The sequence below is a fragment of the Anguilla anguilla genome, chromosome 15 (genome assembly GCF_013347855.1).
Source record: "Anguilla anguilla isolate fAngAng1 chromosome 15, fAngAng1.pri, whole genome shotgun sequence".
Lineage (NCBI taxonomy): Eukaryota > Metazoa > Chordata > Actinopteri > Anguilliformes > Anguillidae > Anguilla > Anguilla anguilla.
The window spans coordinates 35,428,810-35,442,010 of record NC_049215.1 but is presented as its reverse complement, the minus strand read 5'-3'; the positions used below and the strand labels follow the sequence as shown (position 1 = coordinate 35,442,010).

Here is a 13,201-nt window from a genome sequence, read left to right as displayed (position 1 = left end):
ACCCCTCTGTTTATTTATTTAGATTCATTTATTGATTCATGCATTTATTTATTTATTTATGTGTGTGTCTATATCCATTTATCTCTCTTGACTTTTAATGAAATGGTTTTAAAATATTTGTGTGCTTTGCTTAGGGATGAGAGGTGATTGGTTAACTGTGAAGCGCACACACACACACATTTTCTGTTTAGTGAGTTTTTTGCCATTTATTCCTGTTGAACTGTGCGGTGAAGGCTGGCAGACCAGCGCAGGGGAACGCAGGCGACTGAGGAGCAGTGAAGTGGCCCATTCCGCCGCTCCTCTTTATCATATATGATTTGAAGGGGGGGTTGTGGGGGGGGGGGGCAGAGGTTCCTCCTCGTGTTTAATAGTGGGGGGGTTGTGGGGGGGGGGCAGAGGTTCCTCCGCGTGTTTAATAGCGGGGCTTTATCAGTCCTCGCTCCTCATGCGTGGGGGGGTTTGAGGGCCTCTTAATTGTGGGCATTTGGCGTTTTTAGCACTTCCTGGCCGAGCGGCCGTTAAACACAAGTGCTCTCGCATAACCGCCACAGACGGGGGGACAAAAGGGCCGAGGAGCAGCCCCCGCAGTGTGGAAACCCCGGCATTCCTGCATTACCCCCCCCGAATTACCCCCCCGCATTTACATCTGTGAGGGCAAATTAAAGCGCGGCCGTTTGGGGAGGGGGGGGGGGGGCTGCTGGCCGTTTGGGGAGAGAGACCTGCTTCTCTCTCTCTCTCTCTCTCTCTCTCTCTCTCTCTCTCTCTCGCTCGCGGTAAGAAGGTAAACTCCAGCGCGGTCCGGGTTTCCTCCGGGGGAAGGTCTCATTAGGCCCGTGTGTGGCGTGTTCTCCACAGAACCGGTCTCGCACACGAGCACGCACTGGCGCGGCTGATGGGGGAGGGGGAAGGGGGGGGTTTGGGTTCGTAAAGCTGTCGAGTTCATAACAGCGACATAATTTTTTAAATCTGGCTTTTAAAAAATCTTAGTCCCTCTTGTTTTATATAATTTGATGGTTTCTTGTAATATTATTATTATTATTATTATTATTATTATTATTATTATTAAAATCTATAAAACATGGCGCACAGCGACCGAACGGACTCACGAAGCGTGTGTTTGAAAAGGCCGTGCAGTCTGGGGTGAATCCCCTGAGCCGGCCGTGGTTCTCCAGGGCACCCGTCCTAAACGCTCTAAAGACTATCGCCTTTCATTTTAATGTTTTGAAGTCAAGCCCCTGTTGCTCCTGACACACTTCTGCCCTCTGGCAGGTTCAAGACTTTCCGTCCTCAGCGAAGCCAGGCTTTTGTTTCGTGTTATTTTAAACCTATTCTAGTGTCTCCATTAAGTCGCTGCCATTTCAGAAACAGAGTGCTATTTATTCACCGACAGCCAGTGCTCTCTGCCTCTCTGGGTTTGTGTTGCGAATATAAGCCAGTCAGATTTTTTGGTTTGTTTTTGTTTTATATTCATGGAAAACATTATGTAAGAAGGGGAAATGACACATAGTTCATAACACACCACGTTGGGCTCAGATATTATCAGGTATGACTGAACATATATTTCAGCTTTGGGCTGACTCATCACCCCTGTATATGTTATGGTTTATATTTTGCTTATGCTTGATATTGCTTAATAATATTATGATCCTGTTTAGCTTCGGCAAAGCAGAATGGCCCCGGTCATTTCCTGTTTGCGATGATGAGGGTGTGTCACACACGTATTACTGTCTCAATCCTTTGAAAGTGAGGACAGTGTTTCCATTCAGTATTCAGACCTTGTCTAAATTAATTTGATCCTCGTGAAACAGTCACCCAGTCCCAAAGTGCGATGTTTGTGTCCTTAGGTGTTTTTATTGTAGAACAGATGAGATCAGTTCAGATGACAAAATATATTGCCTCAAACGCACACCCCGAAAAAGCATTAATGTGTATTTAAATCCCGTCACACACCAAAATTAAATGTTCATTTGTCTTATTTTGGCCTCCGCCCCCCACCCCCCACCCCTCTCCTCAAGCAGTTGTTTTTGTAAAGCAACAGAAAGGCAGCAAAGCTAGAACAATAGTGGAGGTGCTCCCCCTGCTGACGGCCGAGAGGAACTGCGCCGGGGGGGGGGGGGGGTCTCCAGTGGATGAGACGGCCTCTTCTCCCGCTTGAGCGCGCGTGCCCCCCCCCCCTGTCCGCCCCCCCGTCCGCCGCACGGTGAACGGATCCCAGCAACATCAGAAGAGCAGGCCGCTGCAGTCCCTCTCCACCGCCAAAATCATTTTTCTCTTCCAGTCCTCCGCCTTTGTGACCCATCTCCTCCTCCTTCGCTCCGCTCTCCTCCTTTTTGAGCACCGTTGTTAAACTCTTAACGACTCAGGACCGAGGGGTGGGGGGGGTGGGGGTGGGGGCGGGGGGGGTGCGTGCCTGATGGTATTAATTTGACATTGGCCCGAATGAGAAGGGTCAGAGCAGCCGTAAAAAGGGGGGGGGGGGTAAAAGGGGCAGTAAACGGATGGAAGGAGACAGTGGAGCGATACGCCCCCCCCCCCCCCCCTTCAGGCGGTTCTGGGGGTTCTGGGGGCTGCTGGGATTGACACCGCGTTCTTGTTTCCTGCTCCAGGACGTGGACGAAGCGGTCCGGATCGCGGGGTCGATCGGTGAGTCGCCGCAGTGTTCCGCGCCCGTCGCCAGACGCAGTTTAAAAAAGGCCCCCCCTCTCTCTCTCTCAGCGGGGTCGGGGGTCGGGGGTCAGGGGTCAGGGGTCAGCTGGGTTTGTAATTGAAATGATGTGGTCAGTTCCTGGTCTCGTGCGGCCCGGTGTGGAGTTGCTGTGGAATCCCAGCGTACTTGAATTTGACACGGTGGAGTAGAGTAGCACCCCCCCCCCCCAATCCAGCTGAACTCACAGAGACACATTACATAACTTTTGAGTCCTTATGGGTACTGAGTACACGCCTCCATTTTGAAGTTATAATTGAAGTAATTTGGTTTACTGGGATAGTAACTGGACCTGTACTGAAACCTGTGCCTCAGATGGGACGCGGCTGTTTTACGTGTGCCCAAACAAAATACTTTGACCTGTAAAAATTATGAATATTCTTCAAAAGAAATTAAGAGTTCTCTCCTTTCTGTGTACATTTGAACAGAGGTATTTGATCGCTGGAGCCAGTATTTGCCAAAATTACCACAAATGTATTTTATTTTTGTGAAAAAAGCTACATTATTAAAACATGCCAATGTATCGATCGCATCACTGTGTGATCATAGCTTATTATATATGGCTATTTATTTCAAAGCCCATGGCGTTGTTGTAAAAATATTATTTATTTTTTAGGAATGGATTTGGAACTGGAGTTTTGCATTTGACCACAGTTAAGCATTTTTTTGGAAAGGACTGTGCAATGAACACTCTCTGTTCATTGTTCATTAAAAGGGTAGTTCTTCTTTGTTAGGCTCATATTTTATTCACACTGTTTGCTGTGATAGGCTCTTTTTTAATTAAATTAATTAATTCTGTCTAATTACTGATGTCAGGCATTACACATTTAAAAACAAACATCCTGGATGTGACTGACGGATTGTGGGAGTCGCAGATTGAGCGATTAACACATTGATGAAGTCTCGTTTAACGACTTTGTCACACGTCAGAAAAAAGAAGAAAAAAACAGTCTCCTAAATACGGAACTATGTTTAAGGAGCAGTGGCAAATTTATCACTTTCCAATTAAAATACACAAGCTGCTGTCACCCTCTCTCTCTCTCTCTCTCGCTCTCTCTCTCTCTCTCGTGCTCTCTCGCTCTCTCTCTCTCTCTCTCTCTCTCTTTCAGTCTCCCGCTCTCTCTCTCTCTCATGCTCTCGCGCTCTCCCTCTCTCCCTCTCGATCTCTCTCTCTCTCTCTTGCGCTCTCTCGCTCTCTCTCTCTCTTTTTCAGTCTCCCGCTCTCTCGCTCTGCCATTTCTCTTTCTCTTACTTTCTCATTTGCTCTCTCACTCTCACTTTTTCTTGTGTGTGTTTGTGTGTCTGTCTGTGTGTGTGTGTGCGTGCGTGCGTGTATATATATGTGTGTTTGTGTACGTGCTTGCGAGTGTGTGTGTGTGTATATATATATGCATGTGTGTGTGTGCGCGTGTCTCTATGTGTGTGCATGCATGTGCGTGTGTGTATATATATGTGTGTTTGTGTGCGTGCTTGCGAGTGTGTGTGTGTGTGTATATATATAATATATACATATATGTGTGTGTGTGTGCGTGTCTCTCTCTGTGTGTGCGTGCGTGCGTGCGTGCGTGTGAACAGCGTGTGTTGTGAGGACTTGGCCATTGTCTGCAGTCTGGTGTTGGACATATGGTCAGCTGTCACACACTGGCATGGCCGAGTGATCAAAGTCTGAACTTGTGTCTGATTGTTTCTCCCGGATAGGCTACCCTGTAATGATCAAGGCCTCTGCGGGGGGCGGGGGGAAGGGCATGAGGATCGCCTGGAACGACGAGGAAACCAGGTGAGCCCCCCCCCCCCCCCCCGCTCCCCCCCCGTCCCCCCCGTCACTGGGGCTGAACTCCACCCCGGCTCAGTCTACCCACAATGCACTTTCCCCCTCGGCTCACATCCCCCCACCCCCCCCTCACTGGGGCTGAAGTCCACCCGGCTCAGTCTACCCACAATGCACTTTCCCCCTCGCCTCACATCCCCCCACCCCCCCCCTCACTGGGGCTGAACTCCACCCCGGTTCAGTCTACCCACAATGCACTTTCCCCCTCGCCTCACATCCCCCCACCCCCCCCCTCACTGGGGCTGAACTCCACCCCGGCTCAGTCTACCCACAATGCACTTTCCCCCTCGGCTCACATCCCCCCACCCCCCCCTTCACTGGGGCTGAACTCCACCCAGCTCAGTCTACCCACAATGCACTTTTCCCCCCTCTGCTCACAGCTGTTAGCGGCGTCTCTGCTGGGTGAACGCCTGCCCACCTGAAGCAACACACCCGCCCAGCCGGCCTTGTTAACTCCCACTGACAGGAGGGAGAAGCGCTGTTTCCACCGAGCGCGCTCAGAGCTGTGTTACTGTGCAGGCCGCAAGCCCACGTGTCCCAGAGCTGGGCTCTTACAGTCGCTCTCATTACTCATTCTGGCTGTTTAATAAAGGACTCCACCGCCGTGCCTGGATCTCTGTAGGAAGGGTGGCGTGGCGTCCGTGCGCCAGCGAGGGCCGGCGCGTATGTTTACAGCGCTAATGTTTTTAGCGCAGCGTCATTCTGGCAGTGTTCAGGCACGGCGTTCAGGCGGCATTCCGATGGCGTTCAGGCGATGTTCAGATGGTCCTCGTAGACTGTGTTCAGCCGGTGTTCAGCCGGTGTTCAGCCGGTGTTCAGCCGGTGTTCAGCCTGTGTTCAGCCGGTGTTCAGCCTGTGTTCAGCTCGAAGCGCATCTCTCACGCACAGCCCTTGTCTGCAGCAGACCCAGGAGCTACTGGGTGCTACTGAGCGCGCTCCTCACCCTGTGGCGGACAGGCCTGGTGTGGACCGCCACTCAATGAGCAGGCTTTAATTTAGGGCACTTCTTCAAAGGGCCTTTGAGTCTGGGGGGGAGGTGGGGGTGTGTGGGGTGAGGGGGTCAGTTGGGGTGGTCCCGAGGGGTGGGGTAAACAGGTGTTTGTGTTTACTCTGTTGGGGGTGGATGCGGTTAGGTAAAAAAAAAAGAAAAGCCAGCGTCGTTTCACATGTCCCTGAAAATCACCCCAGTGCTGTTTACTGCTGTTTGCCAGTGTTAGCACAGAGCTGGCTCCCCAAATGGGCCTGTGTGTACGCTCTCCCTCAACCCCCCCTCCCCCCTTCCCCCCCCCCGCCCCCCGTTAAAGTGTCTCGGAGGCACGCGGTGTGAATTCGGGGCGAGGGGAGGGGATCTGAAAGCGATTTGGCGCCGTTTGAAGATAAAGCGCTCCCCTGTTTGTGTTTCGCCACCTAATCCAATCCCATCTAATCTGGGGCCGCATTTTTAATTTGCAGATTCGGAAAGGGCTTTACGAGAGGAGACCGGCCTTAATTAGGTTAGTTATCTCGCGTCTGAATGGATAGAGCCCTCACGTTGTGGCAGTTTCAAATGGACCTAATTGGATTTTTTGCGGGAGGAACTTCACAAACACGGGGAGGTCAGGGAGAAGCGGGGTTCTGGAGAAGAGGGGCTTTATCTGTTCCAGTGCAGTGGTCCATTGAAAAAAGCCTGGCTGTCAAGTTCTTTTTCTCTTTCGTTTTTTTTTTTTCCCTCCGTCACGTCAAAACAAACACGGCTAATTACGGGGTCTGGTGCAGTCACGGCTGACGTCACCTCTCCCCCGCTGCCCTCGGACTGTAGTGACTGCCCTGCCGCCCTGATTGGCCTACTTAAACCTGCCTTTTACACCTCCCTGCCTCTTCCTCAGTCTTCATCAGGACTAAGAGTAAGGGACGTCTTTAAACTATGGGATGGGGGGGGGGGGGGCAAACTATTGTGGAATCGGATTTGGCGACGGCACGTTGTGTTAAATATTCAGCGGCGGTGTGAGGGGAACCGTCTCTCCGTCAGACGCAGGGTCCCCTGCCTCTGACTCCTCGTCACGTGATCAGCGCATTGCGTACGTCAGCGGTCACATGATCGGCGCGTTGCGTACGTCAGCGGTCACATGTTCGGCGCGTTGCGTACGTCGGTGGTCACGCGGCGGGTCGTCTCCGGGGTGTATCCGACGGCTGCGATCGCCAACGCGTAGATTTTAGCATCGTTTACTGGTGCTTTTCCGGCACCGTCATATTTCTCATTTCAAAACTGTGCGGCGTTTTCCTGTATCCACTGGTTATTTGAACTTTGAGGATGAAGGTAGAAATGGCTTCTCTTCCTTAATCTGAACCAGAGTCAAGGTGTATTAATTTGCATTAAACATGAAAAGAAACTGGACTTAGTTACAAGCCCAGTTCCCAGACCGTTGTGCTTCTGACCAAAAACCCAAATTTCTGTCGTAGTTATTGGTGCTCCTGCTGGCACTCGGCAGAATTCTAGAATATTCTCTGAGTTTGTGGTTAAACATAACGTGCATAAATCCATAAACCCCAAACCCTAAGCCCTGTAGCCAATGGCTGCAATCAGCTGTAAGGAACACGAGGAGAATGGCTAGGATTGGTCGACAGGAAATTACCTCGATTTCAGAAACTAGCGTTCAGATTTCTGTTTTTCCTATATTTTACTGCTTTTCTGTTTTTTTTTTTCCTAATTTGCTTTTTGGTGAATATTAGAGTTCCTCCTGCGATTCGCGATTGATTCCACACTCCTGTCTCAGCCCAGGAACCAGACGGAGACGGAAGTCTGTTCCAATAAATCAATAAATAAATGCGGCTCTCGCGTTGTCTCGAGTATTGTCTAAATCGGACAGGGTTATGGAAATTAATTCCTACACAGGCACGTTTGCAAATTAGCACTTTCCCCGAGACCTGGGACCCGCATTAGCATTTCTATTTATTCTCCCTGACTGAAGTGTGAACGTATTCCAGGGGGCTCGGCGTTGGGAGCGGGCGCGCTCGTGCTTCCTGCCTCACGTCCTCTTCCCAGCGCTGCTCTAATTCAGCAACACGTGCTCCTTCAGAACCGGGGACCGTCTCTGCTTAACTACTGTCTTAACTACTGCTTGTATTTTTTCCATAGACTGCGTTGTTGCCGTTCTCGTTTGTGTTAGTGTTAATCAGTTTAACCTTCAGGGTCCAAGTTGAACTATGCGGTTGTTCCCTGCACTTGGACCGGTACTTCTCTTTAGGGGTTTCGTCATAATTGTTCCTGGTTATGGTTATACACTTTGTTGTACGTCGCTCTGGATAAGAGCGTCTGCCAAATGCCTGTAATGTAATGTGATGTAAAAGGCCATTTTGGCTGCGTCTGTGGAACACGATGGCGTTTTTTTGGAAAGCGACGGTTTTGTTCCGCGCCGGCCCCGAGGGACGATGACCTGGTGGGTGTTTCGCACATCGGTCAGTCTGTCAGTCCGTCAGACTTTATTTATACGACACGTTCTGCGGAGACGTTGTCACAATACGTGTCACGGTTCACCCTGGCCTGAACCCCCACAATGCCAGCCAGGGGCGACCGTGACCAGTAAGAACGCCCCGGGTGACATGTTTGGGGGGGGGGGGATAGACTTAAGAGGGGGGAGACCATCCTCCTCTGGCCTGTTTAGGGTGTGAGTTCACAGAGACGAGACACAGTCGAGCCAGTTTTCACTCCTAATCCATTTAGGGCATCCAAATAAGTACTATACTTCCCTGTCAAATGCTCATTGACCTTTTCGCGGAAATCCTAAATTCTTGTTTATAATAATTATTGCATAATTAATAACCAGCTAGACGCTGTGGTATGTTTTTATGGTGTGATTTTACTCTACCTCCATTGGTTTATAAGCTCTATGAAAAGTGAATTAGCGCTTTAAGGAGGCAAATAATGTGTCCAAAAAATAGAGGCTTAATAAAATTGTTTACTCGTTATTCATAATTCAGCAAAATAATTTGAATTTGTTGTAATTGTTTTCCGCCTCCCCACACTGTTTGAGGGATGAAATGATACTGAGTAAAACCGAAAGGCTGAAAGATTGGCACAACTCTTCATTTCGGTTGTTTTCTTTGTGTGTGATTTTAATTGAGCGATGCTTATAGATCAGGGCTGTGCGCTTTTGTGATGTATGGATTAATTAATGAAGCATATTGATCTCCGCAGAGTGTGGATTTTTAATTAGCTCAGTCAGTGTGTTAAAATTCTCCAATCAAATGTGTGTGGAAGTGAGTGTCTTAGAGCCCAGCCTCTCCTGAATCTCCCACCGTTACTCTTTTCCTTGTTCTTTAAATTTATTTATTTTCACTGCGCTTTTACTCTGTGTCTGTAGCAGGATTCAAACTACCCTTCTGTGTATCTGAATTCTGAACGTGATCCTCCGTCTTTTTTTTAAAAGCAAGAGAACGACTCCTCCCTTCCCCTCTCTTTCTAACGCTTTAGGGGTTATGGCTATAAGCAATGTGCAGACCCCCTCCAGGCCTGCATGCTCACTGCCATCTCATGCATTTTCCATTAATATTTCACGTGTGGAGATCAAAGCCTTGCGTCGGTTGCGTTTGTTGCGTTAAACGCTTTAACAAGGACTTCGGTCGGGAACCACGGAATCACTCCCAACGTGTCGACACGTTTTTTACAAGCTTGTAAAATGGAAGTTTGCACATTTGTGTGAATCAAAACCACGTATTTTATGTTTGTATCGATTCAGCGGGTGCTCTGTCGGGTTTGTTTCGTAGAGGAACGGGTTCATGCACCAGGAATTTTAGTTTAAACAGGCCCTTTTGTCCGGCTGCAGTCCTGCGAGCCGTCGGAATAACCAGCCCTGTTTTCCGGTTCCAGGGAAGGATTCCGGTTCTCCTCCCAAGAAGCGGCCTCCAGCTTCGGAGACGACCGTCTGCTCATCGAGAAGTTCATCGATAACCCGCGCCACATTGAGATACAGGTGAGCTCTCTCAAGCCCATCGAGATACAGGTGAGCTCTCTGAGCCACATCGAGATACAGGTGAGCTCTCTCAAGCCCATCGAGAGACAGGTGAGCTCTCTCAAGGCCACATTGAGATACAGGTGAGCTCTCTCAAGGCCACATTGAGATACAGGTGAGCTCTCTCAAGCCCATCGAGATACAGGTGAGCTCTCTGAGCCACATCGAGATACAGGTGAGCTCTCTCAAGCCCATCGAGATACAGGTGAGCTCTCTGAGCCACATCGAGATACAGGTGAGCTCTCTCAAGCCCATCGAGATACAGGTGAGCTCTCTCAAGGCCACATTGAGATACAGGTGAGCTCTCTCAAGCCCATCGAGATACAGGTGAGCTCTCTCAAGGCCACATTGAGATACAGGTGAGCTCTCTCAAGCCCATCGAGATACAGGTGAGCTCTCTCAAGGCCACATCGAGATACAGGTGAGCTCTCTCAAGGCCACATTGAGATACAGGTGAGCTCTCTCAAGCCCATCGAGATACAGGTGAGCTCTCTCAAGGCCACATTGAGATACAGGTGAGCTCTCTCAAGGCCACATCGAGATACAGGTGAGCTCTCTGAGCCACATCGAGATACAGGTGAGTTCTCTGAGCCACATTGAGATACAGGTGAGCTCTCTCAAGCCCATCGAGATACAGGTGAGCTCTCTCAAGCCCATCAAGATACAGGTGAGTTCTCTCAAGCCCATCAAGATACAGGTGAGTTCTCTCAAGGCCACATTGAGATACAGGTGAGCTCTCCCTAGGCCACATCGAGATACAGGTGAGCTCTCTCAAGGCCACATTGAGATACAGGTGAGCTCTCTCAAGGCCACATCGAGATACAGGTGAGTTCTCTCAAGGCCACATCGAGATACAGGTGAGCTCTCAAGCCCATCGAGATACAGGTGAGTTCTCTCAAGGCCACATCGAGATACAGATGAGTTCTCTCAAGGCCACATCGAGATACAGGTGAGCTCTCAAGCCCATCGAGATACAGGTGAGTTCTCTCAAGGTGTCGTGCTTCCGAAGCAGTGGATTGTTAGCCATTTCCTGCGGAAGCTTTCTGGCCCGTGTTTTCTGAAATTATCCAGCGCAGATCCTGACCAGCTTCCTTTCTCTGTTACCCGCAGACACACAACCGCGCTTATTGACTCACACACAATCGAGGTCATTAACCGATCGCTTCTAAAGCCCATCCTGATATTAATTTACCTCGTTTCCTCACAGTATCTTTCACAGGTATTTCAGTGTCTTCAAACAGGCATTTAAATCTGAAACCTAACCCTGTGGGTCAAAAGGCATGTGTGTGGTGGTGATGATGATGACGAAGGTTGCCCCTCCTCCTCCTCCCCGGTACAGGGCAGTTGGCGCTCTTCCTCTCTGTTTTTGGCTCTGCTCGGTGATTCGCTCATCCGATCAAACCGCCATTGATCACCGCGGCCCGGAGAGAGGGGGGGGGGGCTGGAGCGGTCGGCCCGCCCCAGCAGAGACTTGCCCGCCTTTCATGTTCCGGAAGCTCCCGCGGGGTCCGCAGAGACGCGCGGGCGGGCTAAAAGCACGCTAACAGTTCCGTTAGCCTGTAGCGCTTTATCGACTCACAGAGTCGCTGGAGAAACTTTCGCTGCCTCCCCCTCCCTCCCGCGTTTCTCCTCTGAAATGAACCCTCGTTCTGTGCCGGGGGGGGGGAATGGGGGGGTCGCACGGGGCAACGCGATGAAAATCCATTCGCTGGCGCCGGTGTAGCCGACCCTAACCGCGCATATTTTAGCGGTGCTAATGGGGCCTGCGTCGGTGGAGCTTCACACTCCGCGGCTGCGCGGTGCCGTCTCCGTTTGGCACAGAGTCGGTGCCCGAGTCTCCGCACCTCCCCCCTGGGCCCGCTGGGCACCTTCGGCACTAAAAACACACATTTTTAAAAAGACAAAACTAAAAAAAAGGGACCCCAAAAAAACCAGAAGGGCTTTGAGATGAAGAACAGGGCCTGGGGCACTGCATTCATTATGTATGTGGGAGTCCTTCTCTCAGGTGCTCCGGCCCCATTTTTATTTATTTGGGGGAGGGTTTGTTGTCGTGGTGACGCAGCAGGTAGTGCTGGCCAACCCCGGAATGACAGGTGGAGGTGAGGCAGCGTGCTGGGTGGGTGGGGGCGAGCGGGGGTGCGGTTCAGTCGGGCAGGAGGACCCGGGCACCATCCCGGTGCTGAGGAAGCGCGGGACGGCTGGTTTGGGATGTTCCAGCTGCACCCGTGTTTGGGAATGCGGTGCCTTAACTTTCCGGTGCCAGTCGCCGTGGGAACAGCCGTTAGCTGTGCCAAATGCCTCGGTGGAGGGTCGTCCGTTTGAAGCCAATTCACCCGTTTCACACTGTTAAGGCCGCTTGGCTATAGCGTCCAGTATCTTTGAACTGTGAATGACATTTTGTTTTTATTTTGATAATTAAAAATGTTTTGTGGTCTGTACTTTTCTCTATCTATTTTTTTAAGGATATAAACATGGGCCTAAGTGCATATACATTGGCATAGGTGTAGATCTGGGGGTACGATGGTGTGTTGTCCCTCCACCGTTGGTCAGTGAGCATGAAATTGTCCCCCCCCCAATTTCTGTCCGTTCCGAAAAACGTACATAAATCTTTCCCCCCCACTCTTCAGGGATGAATTTTCTTCACTCACATCATTTTGCTGTTATACACTTAAAATGTTTAAAGGGTTGAAAATCGTGTATCTGTCAGATGTCTGTCTGTGTGTGTGTGTGTGTGTGTGTGTGTGTGTATGTGTCTCTGTGTGTGTGTGTGTGTGTGTGTGTGTCTGTGCGTGTGTCTCTGTGTGTGTGTGTTTGTGTGTGTGTGTGTGTGTCTCTGTGTGTGTGTCTCTGTGTGTGTGTCTGTGTGTGTATCTATATGCACAGTTGTAAGTACATAAGTACAGGTGGTATGTACCTTGAAATATCAGCTCAGAAATGAAACGGGCCTCTCTCTGCCGGGTGTCAAATCTGGGCCCATGATTGCCAGTGGCTCTCCCGCTGTGTGTATCGATAGCCACCGCTAATCCCTGTGGTCAGTCTTTAATTGCATTTTTTTTTGTAGTCTTCCAGTTACTTGCCCAGTCCCCCCCCCGCCCCCCACCCCCACCCCCCCAGTTATTTTGAAAGTGGACTTATCGTGATTGCACACGGCCCGAAACACACCTCACCCCCCCCCCCGCCCCCCCGGCCCCCCGGCAGCAAGGATTAAACCTCTCTCTCTCTCTCTTTCTCCCTCTTTCTTTCTCTACCTCTCCCTCTTTCTCTCTCTTTCTCCCCCTCTCTCTCTCCCTCTCTCTCTTTCTCTACCTCTCCCTCTTTCTCTCTCGCTCACTCTCTCTCACTCTCCCCCCCTTCCTCCCTCTCTCTCTCTTGCTCACTCTCTCTCACTTTCCCCCCCCTTCCTCCCTCTCTCTCTCTTGCTCACTCTCTCTCACTTTCCCCCCTCTTCCTCCCTCTCTCTTCCTCTCTCCCTCTCTCCCCAGGTGCTGGCGGATAAGCACGGTAACGCCCTGTGGCTGAATGAGAGGGAGTGCTCCATACAGAGGAGGAACCAGAAAGTGGTGGAGGAGGCGCCCAGGTAGGAGCCCTCACCCCTGACCCCCGACCCCTCACCCCTGACCCCGTACCCTGATCTCACTCAGCCCAATACAGCGCTATGATGATGACAATGACCTTTTTTCC

At 50.7% G+C, this 13,201-nt stretch overlaps 1 protein-coding gene across 1 annotated transcript in view; it reads left to right on the top strand.

The window, feature by feature from the left end:
* Positions 1-13,201, top strand: part of pcca (propionyl-CoA carboxylase subunit alpha) — a 144,010-nt gene that overhangs the window by 32,832 nt on the left and 97,977 nt on the right. The window contains exons 8-11 of the mRNA XM_035393271.1: positions 2,607-2,643; positions 4,403-4,481; positions 9,379-9,481; positions 13,003-13,097. Of these exons, the coding sequence (XP_035249162.1) occupies positions 2,607-2,643; positions 4,403-4,481; positions 9,379-9,481; positions 13,003-13,097 (314 nt within the window). The remainder of the gene's footprint in view (positions 1-2,606; positions 2,644-4,402; positions 4,482-9,378; positions 9,482-13,002; positions 13,098-13,201) is intronic.